General features: G+C 37.2%; 2 protein-coding genes across 2 annotated transcripts; both read left to right on the forward strand.

Annotated features, from left to right (window-relative positions):
• The first annotated feature begins 696 nt into the window (after positions 1-696).
• hoxc11a (homeobox C11a) lies at positions 697-3,858 on the forward strand. Its single transcript, XM_077218939.1, has 2 exons — positions 697-1,480; positions 2,750-3,858. The coding sequence occupies exons 1-2, from the start codon at positions 784-786 to the stop codon at positions 2,980-2,982; spliced, it is 930 nt and encodes a 309-aa protein (XP_077075054.1). The 5' UTR covers positions 697-783; the 3' UTR covers positions 2,983-3,858.
• Positions 3,859-8,968: 5,110 nt separating this feature from the next.
• On the forward strand, positions 8,969-12,487 carry hoxc10a (homeobox C10a). Its single transcript, XM_077218120.1, has 2 exons — positions 8,969-9,951; positions 11,694-12,487. The coding sequence occupies exons 1-2, from the start codon at positions 9,210-9,212 to the stop codon at positions 11,966-11,968; spliced, it is 1,017 nt and encodes a 338-aa protein (XP_077074235.1). The 5' UTR covers positions 8,969-9,209; the 3' UTR covers positions 11,969-12,487.
• Positions 12,488-13,974: the final 1,487 nt, after the last annotated feature.

Here is a 13,974-nt window from a genome sequence, read left to right on the forward strand (position 1 = left end):
TGTTTATACAAGCAATAACTGAAATCTCCGGGTGGCGTTTTCATGCGTGTTCCCAATGTTTTCATTTAAGGAAAAAAGACAAACTCACAAATGTTCTATGACTATATTCAAGAATTGGGTGGAGCTGACACGTGACATCTATAAGGCATGTTTGCTAACCATACCATTAATAAATATATATGCTTTATATGTTTAACGCATATATATTTATATATAGCCTAATATAAAATTCTATGCTTTTGAACAAAAGCATCTTGACAATGCGGTAAAACTCGACCCTTGAATATAAGCAGTGCAGAAATCAACACTACAACAGAATAATAAATCATACCAGTTATCCTTTTAAAGTTGTAACAGTTTTGTTACATGCGAAAGTCTTAGATTAGAACATGTAAGGTTATATAAGCATATAATTGTGTTGCCTCAGACTCATAAAATCAGCGTTACTCAATACCTACACAGGCTCCAACACACGTACACATAAATATAAAATATTTCTCTTCGTTCTTCCAAAACCCGATTAAAACAACAAACAAAAGATGTTACTGTTTTACATGGTTTTGCATGATTTGAAAACTAATCGTTTGAATTTCACAGATCTTACCCAACAGAACCACTCCTACGCATCCATGTGTTCCAAATTGATATATGACAATATCTACTTTCGATCACGTGTTGCGGGGCGACTTAGACGGATTGCGCGTCATCTCGCCTTCCCAAATTTTCTCCTTCTGCAGCCCGAATCCAAAACATCATATCTGTAGTACGGACTACAGGAGAAAGATGTTTAACTCTGTTAATCTGGGTAACTTCTGCTCCCAGACGCGTAAAGACCGGACATCCGAGTTCGGGGACAGGACGGGCTGTGCCTCCAACATCTACCTCCCCAGCTGCACCTACTACGTTCCAGAATTTTCCGCCGTCTCTTCGTTCCTTCCACAGGGGCCCTCGCGACAAATCACATACCCCTATTCCACAAATCTATCTCAAGTGCAACCAGTGCGAGATGTTTCCTATGGTCTGGACCCGTCCAGCAAATGGCACCACAGAACCAACTATGCATCTTGCTACTCAGGAGAAGACCTGGTGCACAGAGACTGTCTTCCGCCATCCACCATGACAGAAATGCTCATGAAAAACGAGAGTGTGTACAGCCACCACCACCACCACCACCAGCATCATCCGAACTCTAGCCACCCTTCCACCGGTTTTTACGCCGGCGTGGGGAAAAACAACGTGCTCCCTCAAGGTTTTGACCGCTTTTTTGAAACCGCGTATTGTAGCACGGACAATCAGTCAGAACATTGTTTACAAAAGAGCGAGATGAACAAATTAGAGACTACGTCCCAACAAGCCACAACTGTATCCGCAGCGCAGGAGCCGGAAAAGGACCCAGAGGATGAGGAGGAACATACCAATTCGGGCTCGTGCACTTCAGCAGCTACTAAGGACGGGAACGCGAGCAAGAACAGCCATTCGAGTAGGTACCGAAGCTGTAAATGGGGAAAGGTTAAGGGACTAGCCCGGTGTTTTGTCGGTCAGATTTTATGTGGAGTTTTATAAGCATTCAAAGGATTTTATTATAACCTACAAAGCTCTTTCCTCCAACGAAAAGAATTTTTACGATGGGAAAGCGCTTTGAAAAAAGAGGATGTTATACACAGACGCTACTATCCCAGAGTCTGTGAAATTTTAAGAGCGCGCTATTGTGACAAATGCTAACTTTGATCATGAACTTGCGTCGAGCATTGCAACGGATTTTCTCGTTCAGCAGTCGGGGGTAAAAACCAATTGGGCAGAACATTACTTTTGGCATACTGTGAATTTTGTTTTAGCAGCTCGAATGTAAACTAAGTCCTTATTAGCTGTTAAACGTGCTGTGACTTGAGTTACCATGGGGTTGATGTATATCGTCAAAGACCACATTGTTAGTGCTTGCCCAGTGTCATATCTATCTATCTATTTAAACACGAAAGAAATTTATTTTAAAAGATGTATTTATCTTTTTGGAATGCCTCAAAATATACATTAAGGCCAATCAGAACTGTCGTAATTACGTTTCAAAAGACATCATTGGATATTTTAGGTTTCTGCTTTTTAGATTTGTTTTTGCGGCGCTTCTCAAACTATAGGCTTTAGCTTCCAGAAGAGAAGCTAACATTCACGGCCATTTACAAGGGACAGTTCCTCAGGCCCATAGTAAGTTGCATTTGTTTGTAATATTACAAATAACAAAGAGAACACATTTTCACGTCATGTGTTCTATAATTTGTGAAACACATTTATTAATTAGCCTAATGTGATGCAAAAACAGCGAAAATGCATAGACAGGAAAAAAATCACTTTATAAATTCAAAAGGTAAAAAAACATATATATTTTTTAATTCAACAACCTTCAATTATTTGCGTTTTTGCCGAGCTTAACATGCTGTTTTATTGTTTTCTTTTTTTTATATATAGTCTATACATTTTGATTTTTTTTAATAAGATTTATCCACGGCTGTAGATATTAGAGTATTGTATCGGATTGACATACTTAGCTGTGCCTGGTTCCTCATATCAGTAATCTTAGATGCTATCCATTAAGCATTTGCTGCCACTGGAGATTACAAACACATCTTTCAATACAAATTTTTTTTTAATGTGTTGTGCATTTATGCATTTCATTCTGTTTTTTGTTTTGTTTTTTTGCAGGAAATGTTTTATAAGATAATAATTTAAAATGTTTTTATTTATTTTTTATCCCAAGGTACTCCGCGCACAAGAAAGAAGAGATGTCCATACTCCAAGTTTCAGATTCGTGAACTGGAGCGAGAATTTTTCTTTAACGTTTACATCAACAAGGAGAAAAGGCTGCAGCTGTCTAGAATGTTAAACCTTACTGACAGACAAGTCAAAATATGGTTTCAGAATCGTAGAATGAAAGAAAAGAAATTAAGCAGAGATCGCCTGCAATATTTCTCTGGGAATCCTTTGCTGTAATTGTTGAAATGGCGTTGCCGGTTATTTAATATTTCTGCAAACTTAAATTACGTAGCCTATGTCTCAATATCCCCATAAATCTAATTAAAAAAATTGATTTTTTTTTCAAGGCCAGCAACAGTATTAAAAACTGTTTTTAAAGGTTAACATGACTGTAATGGTTGAGGCTGGGGACAGAAAATGCAAATTGTGAATCACAAACTAGAAATGAAATTTTTATATAGACACTAAGAAAGTTTCAATATAAACTGGCACTTCTAGTTTGTGATTTACAAAGTAAAACTTACACTTCTCAAAAATTACATTGTTTTCCAAAATGTATGTGACACCTCTTTTAAGTGAAATGTTTGAAATCTCCACTTTGAAAATGGTCACAAAATAGCCTACTATAATATATTATAAAATTGTATCCTTTATCCTTTTATGGTTGTATATATGTATATTAAAACACATACACTCGACTCTGGTTTAAGTCTGGAGATGTCATACTTTTTTTATGTTTTCACCATTTAAAACTGTGACTTGTACAATCTGTAATATTGTATTCCTTGTACAGAAAATATGCATTGTGCATTCGTGAATGTAAATATAATGTTATTTTGAGTATCCTCACCCTATCCCTGCTGCTATTTTTCTTTACATTGCCTTTGCAGCCGTGTGAGCTTTGTTGTTCGATTCTTTAAATTATTTGCTGTACGCCCAAAGTTCTCATTTTTCGCAAGTAGTAAGCGATCCGAAATGGCCTCTGTACTATATATTAATCAAAAATAAACGCGAATAAAGATAAACTGTGATATGTCAATTGTGACTTGATTTTAAAAACACACAAGGTAGTCTACGGTGAAGTTAAAGTTGTGGGAATGTGTATAACAACACTGCAGTAAAAAACAGAGATCTGAGAGAAGAACCTCTCTATACCTCTCTCTTGCTCCATCTCTCTCTATTCGTCGTCTCCCTTCCACACGTTCGTTCAAGTGTATCGATATTAAGCTATATCGGTTGTTTTTCAATGAAAACTTTTAAATATCAAAAATATTTAACATTTAGGGAATTTTAGGGATGTATGTATTTGTCTAAAGTGAAAGGGATGCATGAAATTGCTCTTGAACACGTCAAAAATTTAGAGAGCATTTCGGTAACGACTTTTAGTACCTTCTAAATGGAATCTCCACTCTTGTAGTCTAGACACTGCAATAAAGTCAGGGCCCTAAATTGCCTTTTTCTGACTTAATTGCACCGTCTGTTCGAGGGAAATGGTGTTCACTTCCGCAGTAAATAGTAAACAAGAAAGTCCGGCTGCTTGGACAAAAAATTTGAGAAGTTTAAAAATGAACCATTATTGTCTATAGGTGCAAAAAACAAAACAAACAAAAAAAACTATCAAACGATATCGCCCACATGGAATAATCTGTTCAGATGAAGCTGAGTTGCATGCATCTTGACAGACCCAACAGAGGTGAGATATTGGTATTGCATGTTGTCCCCATGTGCAGTTTTATGTGTGATCACACTACATGGATTGTGCCACAACTTGTGGGCTCATAAGGCGTGCAAGTGTGCAGTTGGCACTTATGCGTATGAAGAAAAATATATAATTAAAAGTTGTCTTTGAACTTCAATAATGTCAAGGCCTTCACCTTTAACCTATTGCAATAAAGTGGAATCAAGGAGCCCCTTTTGTCAGGAAACGTGGTGAACAGAACAGAACCAATCAGTGCAAGTGGGAAAGCACCAAGGAATGTCTAAGAAGCAACACTTTGACCTCTCACATTAAACTACAGCAGGTAACTTTTCCTGTTTTAGCACTCCCATTAAATACGCTTTATTGTCTCTGTAAAATGTAATATTTTCATGCTTGAAATATTTTATGACATTTTGGCATGTTCTTGACCATTTAAGCTTGCTTGGTTGTGACTTTCCCCTGGTAACAGGAAATAGATTTCTGACAGATTTAAAACAGAGATTTGAGTAATTATGCATTGATGTTTGAACGTGAATCGAAAACGGAGGGGAGGTCCCTTGCGGGCTGAATTAGTGTAGGCCTTCTGATTTATTGTTGAGATTTAAACAGTTAACTGTATTAAAACTCAACAGATTTTTTCATTTGTAAATTCCCAATGTGACTTGATACTTGTGTATTTGTGTGTGATGTGTTAGTAAAGATGATACTTTGCCGCTGATCTTCGCTTGTAGAACTGTGGGATAGAAATGGCGGGTGGGGGCATAGCCAAGGATCAAGGCTGGAAGGCTTGTCTTCTTGTCACACCCACCAACCTTGGCCCTGGCTCAGTGACGTAGTTAATTTGCTGAATTCCATTCTGTTGCGTCGTCACACTGAGGAGCAGGAACTTGGACTGTCCACCTATCAAACGCCGGAGATACTGTCGCCACCAAACCAAAGCAATCCGCGCATATAGACTTTTGAACAATGACTAGTATAAAATCTTCATTTCGTGTCGTGGGTTGATTCATTTCATAAATGCGACTTTCCAAAACAAATTGTTTTTGTTGTAAGACGTTGTGTGGATATGGTAATTGCTCAGAATCGAATATAGCAGCCTAATATCGGGTAAACGGAAAGCAAGAGCGAAATGGAACACTTTCGACGGCGCTCTTAGTTGGCAACAAGGAAAATGGCGGAGGCTCCAGAGGCATCAGCATAGTGACTGTGGACTGAGATGTAAATACTGGATGTAAATACAACCTGGATTAAATTTTTTTACTATCCGGTCAGCATCATGCAACATAATCTATCAAAAGCATATGTCAAATATTGTTTTTACAAAGTTAATCTAACATATTTGCATACAAAATATCAATGTCAAGAATGTCAAGAGTCTAATATTTTCGGTTACGCTAACCTATAGTGCTCAATTTTCCCATTTGACAAATAGCACTCAGTTTTCCAGTAACATAAAAATAAACAGACACGTTTTTGGCATCAGATTTTATAAAATGTTGGAATGTTGGAAGTGACAACAGTTTCCAATCTGCAACCCGGTCACACTAAATGCGTCTCTATAGCAAAGATTTCTGCAAGCAGTAGGCTACAGTTGCGTCACAGAGCCTATTACCACTCATTGAATGCTTATACTTACTTCCGCTCTCCTGTATGTGATGAAAAGCTGTAAATACAATCGCCACTGGTGCCCACGAGTCATTTGTATGGTCTTTCGTGATATTAAAATTTAATATAATGCTGATGTGCTTTCCGATTACCACTCTCTGATTTATAAATGTCTTTAAAACGTTACATGCATCAACCATAAATTTCCATAGACTTCTGCGGCTGGACGCCTGTTTGGTGAAGGGAAACGGTTAAAAAGCGGGTCTCTTTAACTTGGAAATATGTTTTATGAGTGGTTTTAGATCCCAAACAAGCACGGAATATCCTACTCTGTTTTTACTCGTTTTTTCGAGGCCAACAGACTTACGTAGAGGCCTCAATTTACAGCACAGTGCATGTAATGACCCTTAAAAAATTATCAGAAATCAAAACCTGCTCAAAAACATTTATCTATTCAAATTAAAAAAATAAATTATTTTTATATATGGAGTGGGTGTGAAAAAGCTATTCCTAATTTTTTTCTTTTACACACTTTTTTTTGTTTTTGTTTTCTGCAATTAACGTGAATGTTGTGCAATTCAATATGTGTGATATAGCTCCGAAAGAAAAGGGGATTAGCTTTTTCTGTTTAACAGTAACAGCTGCATGTCGACATTTAATAGTAGCCTATATCACAAACGTCAATAGAAGAAAAGGGAAATGTTTGAGAATACTCTTTAAAAGCCTCAAACCTTCCATGTGTTCTTTTCGGCATTTATACGGAAAAAAAGAGAAACAGATCATTCAAATTGCATATAGACCATAAAAATTGCATTTTTGTCATTTTTATTAATTGTTGTCGTTTTTCATCATATGAAATAAGCTGTTTTGAAATAAGAGACAAAAAACATTTGATCACGCTCTTTACTTACATTGAGACACTGACGTTACATATTTAAGTCAACAGTAAGTAAATACAGTTTAATGGTAATTTTTTTCAATAACTTTTTTAAAGAAAGTACTCTCGCTGAAACAGTAAAAATACATTACATTTAAATAATATACATCTGTCCACAATCCGTAATGTACAGGCATTTTAAATGTTTTCATTTGACTCTCTCGTTGTTTCTAGACATAATACTCATCGAAACATAATATTATAGGCTATTGAACAATATTTACTACAATTTAAATGTGTAAATGTAGGCAACTTCTGAAATACGTTTTCATTGTCACGACCTCTGGAATCAGAAAGCCACTGCGCGAGTGGGTGCAGCATGACCTGTAATTCATTAAGACACATTTTTTTTTTAAAATTTCCTATATTCAACATTGACTTGCAATTCCGATATACTTGCCTGATATGCAATTATACAATAAAAATTATATAAGTTGTAGACAATTACACACAATCTCATATATATATATAGGCTATATATATATATATATATATATATAGCCTAATCCCTTTGAATAATGTGCATTACATTTAGAAAAGTGTGTTAACATGCATTTATATAGGCTACGTAAAATATAATGTTAAAAAATATTGGTGTAGGCCTACATAAAAGACCAGATCTTGCAACGCATTGAATAAACTCTATACGTTTATAATCTGTCATGAGAGAGTGTATTTGTTTGTCTTAAAAGGCTGAGTGATAGACAAGTGAACAGACCAATCACAACAAAGCCTCATGTCTTTAGCTGGGTCTGACCTCGTTGAGAAATGCATTGGCCAGCAAACATAGAAAAGATCATTCAAGTCCAAGGGTTAATACAAATGTAAAAAAATATATACATTGTAGTAAGCAACACTAAAAATGACCCAAACCGAGTACATGAAATAGGCTACGTAATTTTTACGTGTTTTCCACAGTAGTGTTTTTTCATTGCTCTAGATGATTCGATGCAGTTTGGTAAAACGGCAAAATAATGAACTTGACGAGCGCGAAGTGTTCATTTTACCTTTTCCCTAATTTGAAATGTGTGCCAAAATCGGAAAACATATTTATGTAGTGTGTGTATATTACAAGGAATCAGAGGAAATATGGTTGGATCCAGAAACACAAGTTAGCCTACACCCGTTTGACGAAAAACGTAGAGGTTGAAATAAAACCAGGTTTATAAGGCTATTAGCTTAAATAATTAAGTGACTGTGAGAGAAAAAAATCAACACACTTAGCCTACTAAAACTCACAGCTAACGCTAACATAAAGGTAAGCTAAATAAATAGATACACAATTCAGAGCACGTTATTCACTTTTAATTAGCCTATTTTAAAGTTTTCTTTTTGCTTTTTATGCAGCGTTGAAGATCACAAATAAATTTAAGATAAACATTTAATTGCATGTATAAATGTAGGATAATTTCTGTAACAAATTTAAAAATATATAATGTGCTATTGTCGCCGTTTTCCAAATGAATCATTGGTTCCTCGTGTGTTATATAGGCCTACATAACGTAAATTACACAGAAAAAGATAATGGGGAAAAAAACATAAGTAGTCATCTTTCCAAAAAGAAAAAAAAAACTACAATATAACAAAATATTTAATTTAATTAATATATAGCCTAATTGATCCCCCTGATGGAATTTGTAAAAGAGAGAAAATAACAAAGAATGGATTAAGTAGTGTGTGTCGAGATAGACAGGAACAATTGACAGAACGTTTCAACAACGTCCTGATTCTATAAAATCGCATGTCCATTTAGAAAACAGAGCGTGCAGACTTGTAAAAGTGTGTTGTAGGCTAACCATCCTCTATATTGACTAATCTTGTGAAATTTGCCATTGATTTCTATGAAGTGTTTAGGTTACTTGCCTCTCTCTATTTTTCTTTTGCAGACGCATACGCCACGTAACAGTATATCTGAAGACGATTGTTCTTTGTTCTGTAGTTGGTTTCCTTGTCCGTGAAAATCGGCTAGATGGCGCCATTGCTCCATGCTGTACCACGTATATTCAACAACTTGACCCCAGTGACGTCAAGACGGTCTGGCGCATCAAGGCCACTTTCAAAACCCTATTGGTCTGAACATCACATGACAAAGCGCCTTGAATCCATAATTATGTTGCTGATATTTTTCGTCCCCCCAAAAGATGTCAGCGTCCTACTGTCCTTATCCTCTTCGGCATAAAGGTGATTGTTTTGAATCAAAAGAAAAACGAGGCAAGTTGCAAAATGTCATGCCCGAACAACGTGGCAGCCAACAACACATTCCTGATGGACTCGCTGGTGGGAGGAACATCTCCGTTCAGAGGTGAGAGCTATTCAACCAACTCTGGAATGTATATCCAACCGTCTGCAGAATATGGTTGCTCCATGATGGGTAGTTTTGGTATCGTTGGTACCCCTCTCTCCAAACGGGATGACTTGCAGCCGAGTGGGATGCATCTCAGCAGTTACCAACACTCACATTACCTGTCGCAGCGGGACGCTTGGATCGCAGGCTCTAAAACTTACAGAGGCTCACAACCTGTTGCCCAGCCTTTGCATCCATGTTCCTTTCCAGCCAGCAATGTGAAAGAGGAAGCGATTCCTTGTCTTTATCAGCCTGATATCGACAGCGCCAAGGATTCCGCTGAGAAATCCACCTACATCCGTCTGGGAGACAATAACAGCCACCCGAATCAAAGCGCCGTCTCCACCCCCGATTATTTCCGACGGAGCCAGGTATACGCCAGTGGAAGGGGCCACGGAAGAGATGAGTTCGGCTCGGACTTTAACCCAATTCTCAGAATATCCACGCCTGTTGAGGCACTAGCAGCAGATTCATATGTCAAAAGCAGCAAGGCAAGGCAGGACACAGAAGACAAGGGAGAGAGTATACAGGAAGACGACATGGATCAGAGACAGGCTATAAAAGAGCAGAGTGTCGCAAAAATAGACAGTTGTACTGATGATTCCGAAAGCGAAATGAAAGGTGATAACTAATTCTTCTCGCGCTCTCTCTCTCTCTCTGCCACACACACACACACACACACACACACACACAATAACAGCGCGCGTCCTTCTATGTTTACAACATGTGAACTGACAACCAAGTTGCACGTCAAAATTGCAGACCTTTTTTATTGCACAGACGACTGTTTAGGCCCTTTCTTACAGGCCCAGATTGGATCTTTGTCTGTTAAACAGTATCATGTGTGCTTAAAAATGAAACTGCATTTATTTTTTTTAAACGGGTCTTGGCATTAATATTAACTGGATCACTTAACACGCGGTGTTAAAGTGCGCTCTACAATACATCCATCCAAGCACAGCATAACAAAACAAAACAGTTCACACTAATCAGCTACATTTAATTAAATTCGATTTTTTATTACACTCCAGTTGGTTGTAGTTCTGCCCGCAATAGTATAGACTAGAGAAGTGAAAATTACGTTTTCCCCGCATGCCACAATATATATTGAAGTATTTTCTGTTATTGTTTTATATATATAGACAGGTTTAAATGAAGAATCATTAATGACTACATAATTAGCTACTTGATGATATTGGTCAAGATTTGTAAAAAAAAATTGTTTGCATTTAACGAAAAAACAATAGCCGTTTAAGTAAATAATATCTATTTAAAATATTTTAAACATTTAATTATTTGGACATGTCTAGCGTTTATTTTATAATGTTGTTTTTGTATTTTGTCGTAATAAAATGTCAGTAAAGTTCTTCATTAAAATCTTATTAATGCAATTTGAAATCATTGTGTGGTCTTTAAATAATTAAATCAATGTGATTAAATGTGTAACTGATAACTGACAAGATACGACAAAAAAATCTTAATTTAGCCAATTTTATTAAGCCCTGCATCGCTCTAAACTGTAGGCAAGTCAAATTCAGTTTATATATAGGCTATATATATATGTGTGTGTGTGTGTGTGTGTGTGTGTGTGTGTGTGTGTGTGTGTGTGTGTGTGTGTGTGTGTGTGTGTGTGTGTAGGCTATAATTCAATTTTTTTTCTTGTTTGATCAATCTCCGTTATGAAAATATTTGGTGGCCTAAGTAGTCTATGGAATTCTCTGAAATCTGCAGTAATAACACACTTATTCGCACTTCCATCTGAACTTTTTTTTTTTTAAGCCTAGGCTAATTTGTTTTGTTAATCTAACGAAATAATTCAGCCAAAAAAGGAAAATAAATATTTGTTGTATATATGTTACTTATAGGCTATATTATTTGCATATTGTATGTTTATCATTGTTTTTATCTTGGTGGATGACGTTTCGATTTAAAATATTAGCTGGCCGATGACCGACTGAAATCACACAAATGAACTTGTGAAATTGGACGGAAATGTAGTCCGTCGAAGTACGTAAACAGATATAGATAATAATTTAAAATGCATAAAAGAACATTTCAGATAGGCTATGTTAAATTGCAAATTTAGGGACACGGCATCACTGCATAAGAAAAAGGCCCGTTTAGATTAAACCATTAGATCAGACCTTTAGTACAATACATTGATCATAACCTTTATTCTAAAGAACAACGAATATAAAATATGAATATTTTGTGGAAAAACAAACAAAACAACAAAAAATCAAACTAAACCAAATAACATTCAAACGAGGACCTGCAGCGCCTCATGTGTAGTTCTGTTATTTTGCAGTCATACTCCGACATAGGCCTACCTATTTCTCTCTCTCTCTTGTTTACTTGTGCAGATGAGGCTAAATTGGAAAAAACAACGGGGAACTGGCTAAAAGCGAAAAGTGGACGCAAGAAGAGATGTCCTTACACAAAGTATCAGACACTTGAGCTGGAGAAGGAGTTCTTGTTCAACATGTACTTGACTCGAGAGCGCCGTCTGGAGATCAGCAAGAGTATCAACCTCACAGACAGACAGGTCAAGATCTGGTTCCAAAACAGAAGGATGAAGCTAAAGAAGCTCAACAGAGAAAGTCGCGTCCGAGAGCTAACAGGCTATAGCTTCAACTGAGGGCTTAAGAAACAGACAGAAGAAGAAATCATAAAAATGCATATTCTCTCGCGTTCCCCACGTTCAGACCCTCTCTATTTTTAATCTCTTTTTTGCCCTCTTTCATTTATCCCTTTTTATGACAGACTCATATAAAAATATAAAAAAGCAAAGGCCCATGACTTTCACTTCAAAGGAACTGGAACATCCTGCAAACAATATTACATTTAGATTACAATTAGGCTACACCCGCGTCTAGTTTATCATTGTGGAACACAACTGAATAATTGTAAATATGACAGTAGCGGAAGAAAATTATGCTTGGTACAAATATTCGTGGCAGATTTGTAATTTTGAAAACCCTTAACTCAGAATATAAAAGCGAGATTTCTTTTTGAATGTCTTAGCTTAGTTTGTTTGCTGTCAGTGTGCGTGTCGTATCCATCGCGCGCTCTGTATTTTGCATGCTTTGTTCTTGACGTGTATTTGTCAATTTGATGTTTAACTCGAGAGGCTGAAAAATAAAACGGGGTGGGAAAATATTATGTCCTGGTATGTCCTTCCCCTTGCATATTTTCTCCTGTATTCTGATGACAGAAATTGTGGGTGAAGATAGGGAAGAGAGGCAGAAAGAGAAAGTGCATAGCACTTTCAGTATGAGTGGAAGACCCATAACGTTGATTTAAATATTATCCAGGTGACCACAGTAAGTCAAGGTCATAAAATTGTAATGTCATGACGGTCCTGGAAAGCGCTGGGGGTGGATTTTATGATCTGCAAATATAATGTGCTGCTGCAGTAAAGATGCATTAAAAGGTGAGTGGAGGAGGGCTAATTCACATACTCGGGACTGCAATGCTGGCCTCGCTGACGCGCTCTGCGGGCTGCCTGGCTGTTTTGGAACCAGGAACCTTTCATTATGGAGTTATGGAACGCTATGATACGATGGACTGAACACGGAAGAATGAAAGAACTACAGCAACGGTGAATGAATGAGTGGATCCTATGAGCGACGCTAATCAGACCGTGTTCAGAACGTTCAAGGTAGGATAACGTTTTCCTTGTTTCCCCCTATTGAGCTGAGAGAGGCTTTTCTGGATACTCTCACGCGCTGCCATGGATAACAGCTTTGTTATAAGCGCATTTCTTGACAAGTGGACTTTGCTCTCTGTGCTTCTGACAGTTGTAGTTAAGTTAAGAGAGTGCTGTTGTGGATAATGTGCCCCATGCAACTTCCAAGTATCTTCCAAGTTGTGGAGATCTACTTATACTAACATTATGTCTTATAAATTAATTTCAACTATTTGCAGTCCCTCTGAATGACTTGATCTTTTTACAACAAATCTTTTTATTGTAACTATTTGTCCACAGGTGCGTTTAGGTCTGGGGGGAAAAAAGCAACAGGAAACTCTTTTGACAGTCTCATTATTTTTGAACATCTATACTTATTGCATGCTAGTAATTTGTCAATGGGTTAGACATTTTTTAGCAATAGGCCTGCTGGTTTATAGAAATGTCAATTGGTGCTCATTTTGGTGTTAATTCTTAAAACTACCCAAAAGCCATGGCCTCTCGGGCATAGAAACGCAACAGACGAGGTTTGATTAAATTAACGCTCGAGGCTCTGAGGAATGGAATAAAATCCTTACTTATCTGTGCAGAGTTTGTTGTTTGTCTCCTCCTGTGGATAACGCCGTTACGCGCGGCTGGTGCGTGGTTTAGGTAGTTTCATGTTGTTGGGATTGGCTTCCTGGCTCGACAACAAAAAACTGCCTTGATTACGTCAGTTCGTCTTCATCAAGGGCGACAATTGCCGTTAAATTACACCCTGTGCAATGAAGTTTCCGCAAATGGCATTGTAAATGAACTGAACGATTATAGCCACAGCGGGCTCTTTTTCTCTTTTCCTCGCCTTTTTGTGTCGGGCTGTAAAAGAGAATTTAGACTCTCAGAGGGAGAAAGGACCGTTAACATTATAGGGCGAACTTAGACTGTTCCTTATTATGGCTTATTCTTTTATTCCAATA

This window comes from Siphateles boraxobius, unplaced genomic scaffold, assembly GCF_051911475.1.
Source record: "Siphateles boraxobius isolate OS27281-9 unplaced genomic scaffold, OSU_SipBor_1 77, whole genome shotgun sequence".
Taxonomy (NCBI): domain Eukaryota; kingdom Metazoa; phylum Chordata; class Actinopteri; order Cypriniformes; family Leuciscidae; genus Siphateles; species Siphateles boraxobius.

Excerpts from the sequence above, each read along its gene's own strand:
- hoxc11a (XM_077218939.1), top strand. The coding sequence starts at position 784 with ATGTTTAACTCTGTTAATCTGGGTAACTTCTGCTCCCAGACGCGTAAA. Across the intron at positions 1,481-2,749 it reads GAGCAAGAACAGCCATTCGA|GTACTCCGCGCACAAGAAAG; the intron begins GTAGGTACCGAA and ends TTTTATCCCAAG.
- hoxc10a (XM_077218120.1), top strand. The coding sequence starts at position 9,210 with ATGTCATGCCCGAACAACGTGGCAGCCAACAACACATTCCTGATGGAC. Across the intron at positions 9,952-11,693 it reads TTCCGAAAGCGAAATGAAAG|ATGAGGCTAAATTGGAAAAA; the intron begins GTGATAACTAAT and ends TTACTTGTGCAG.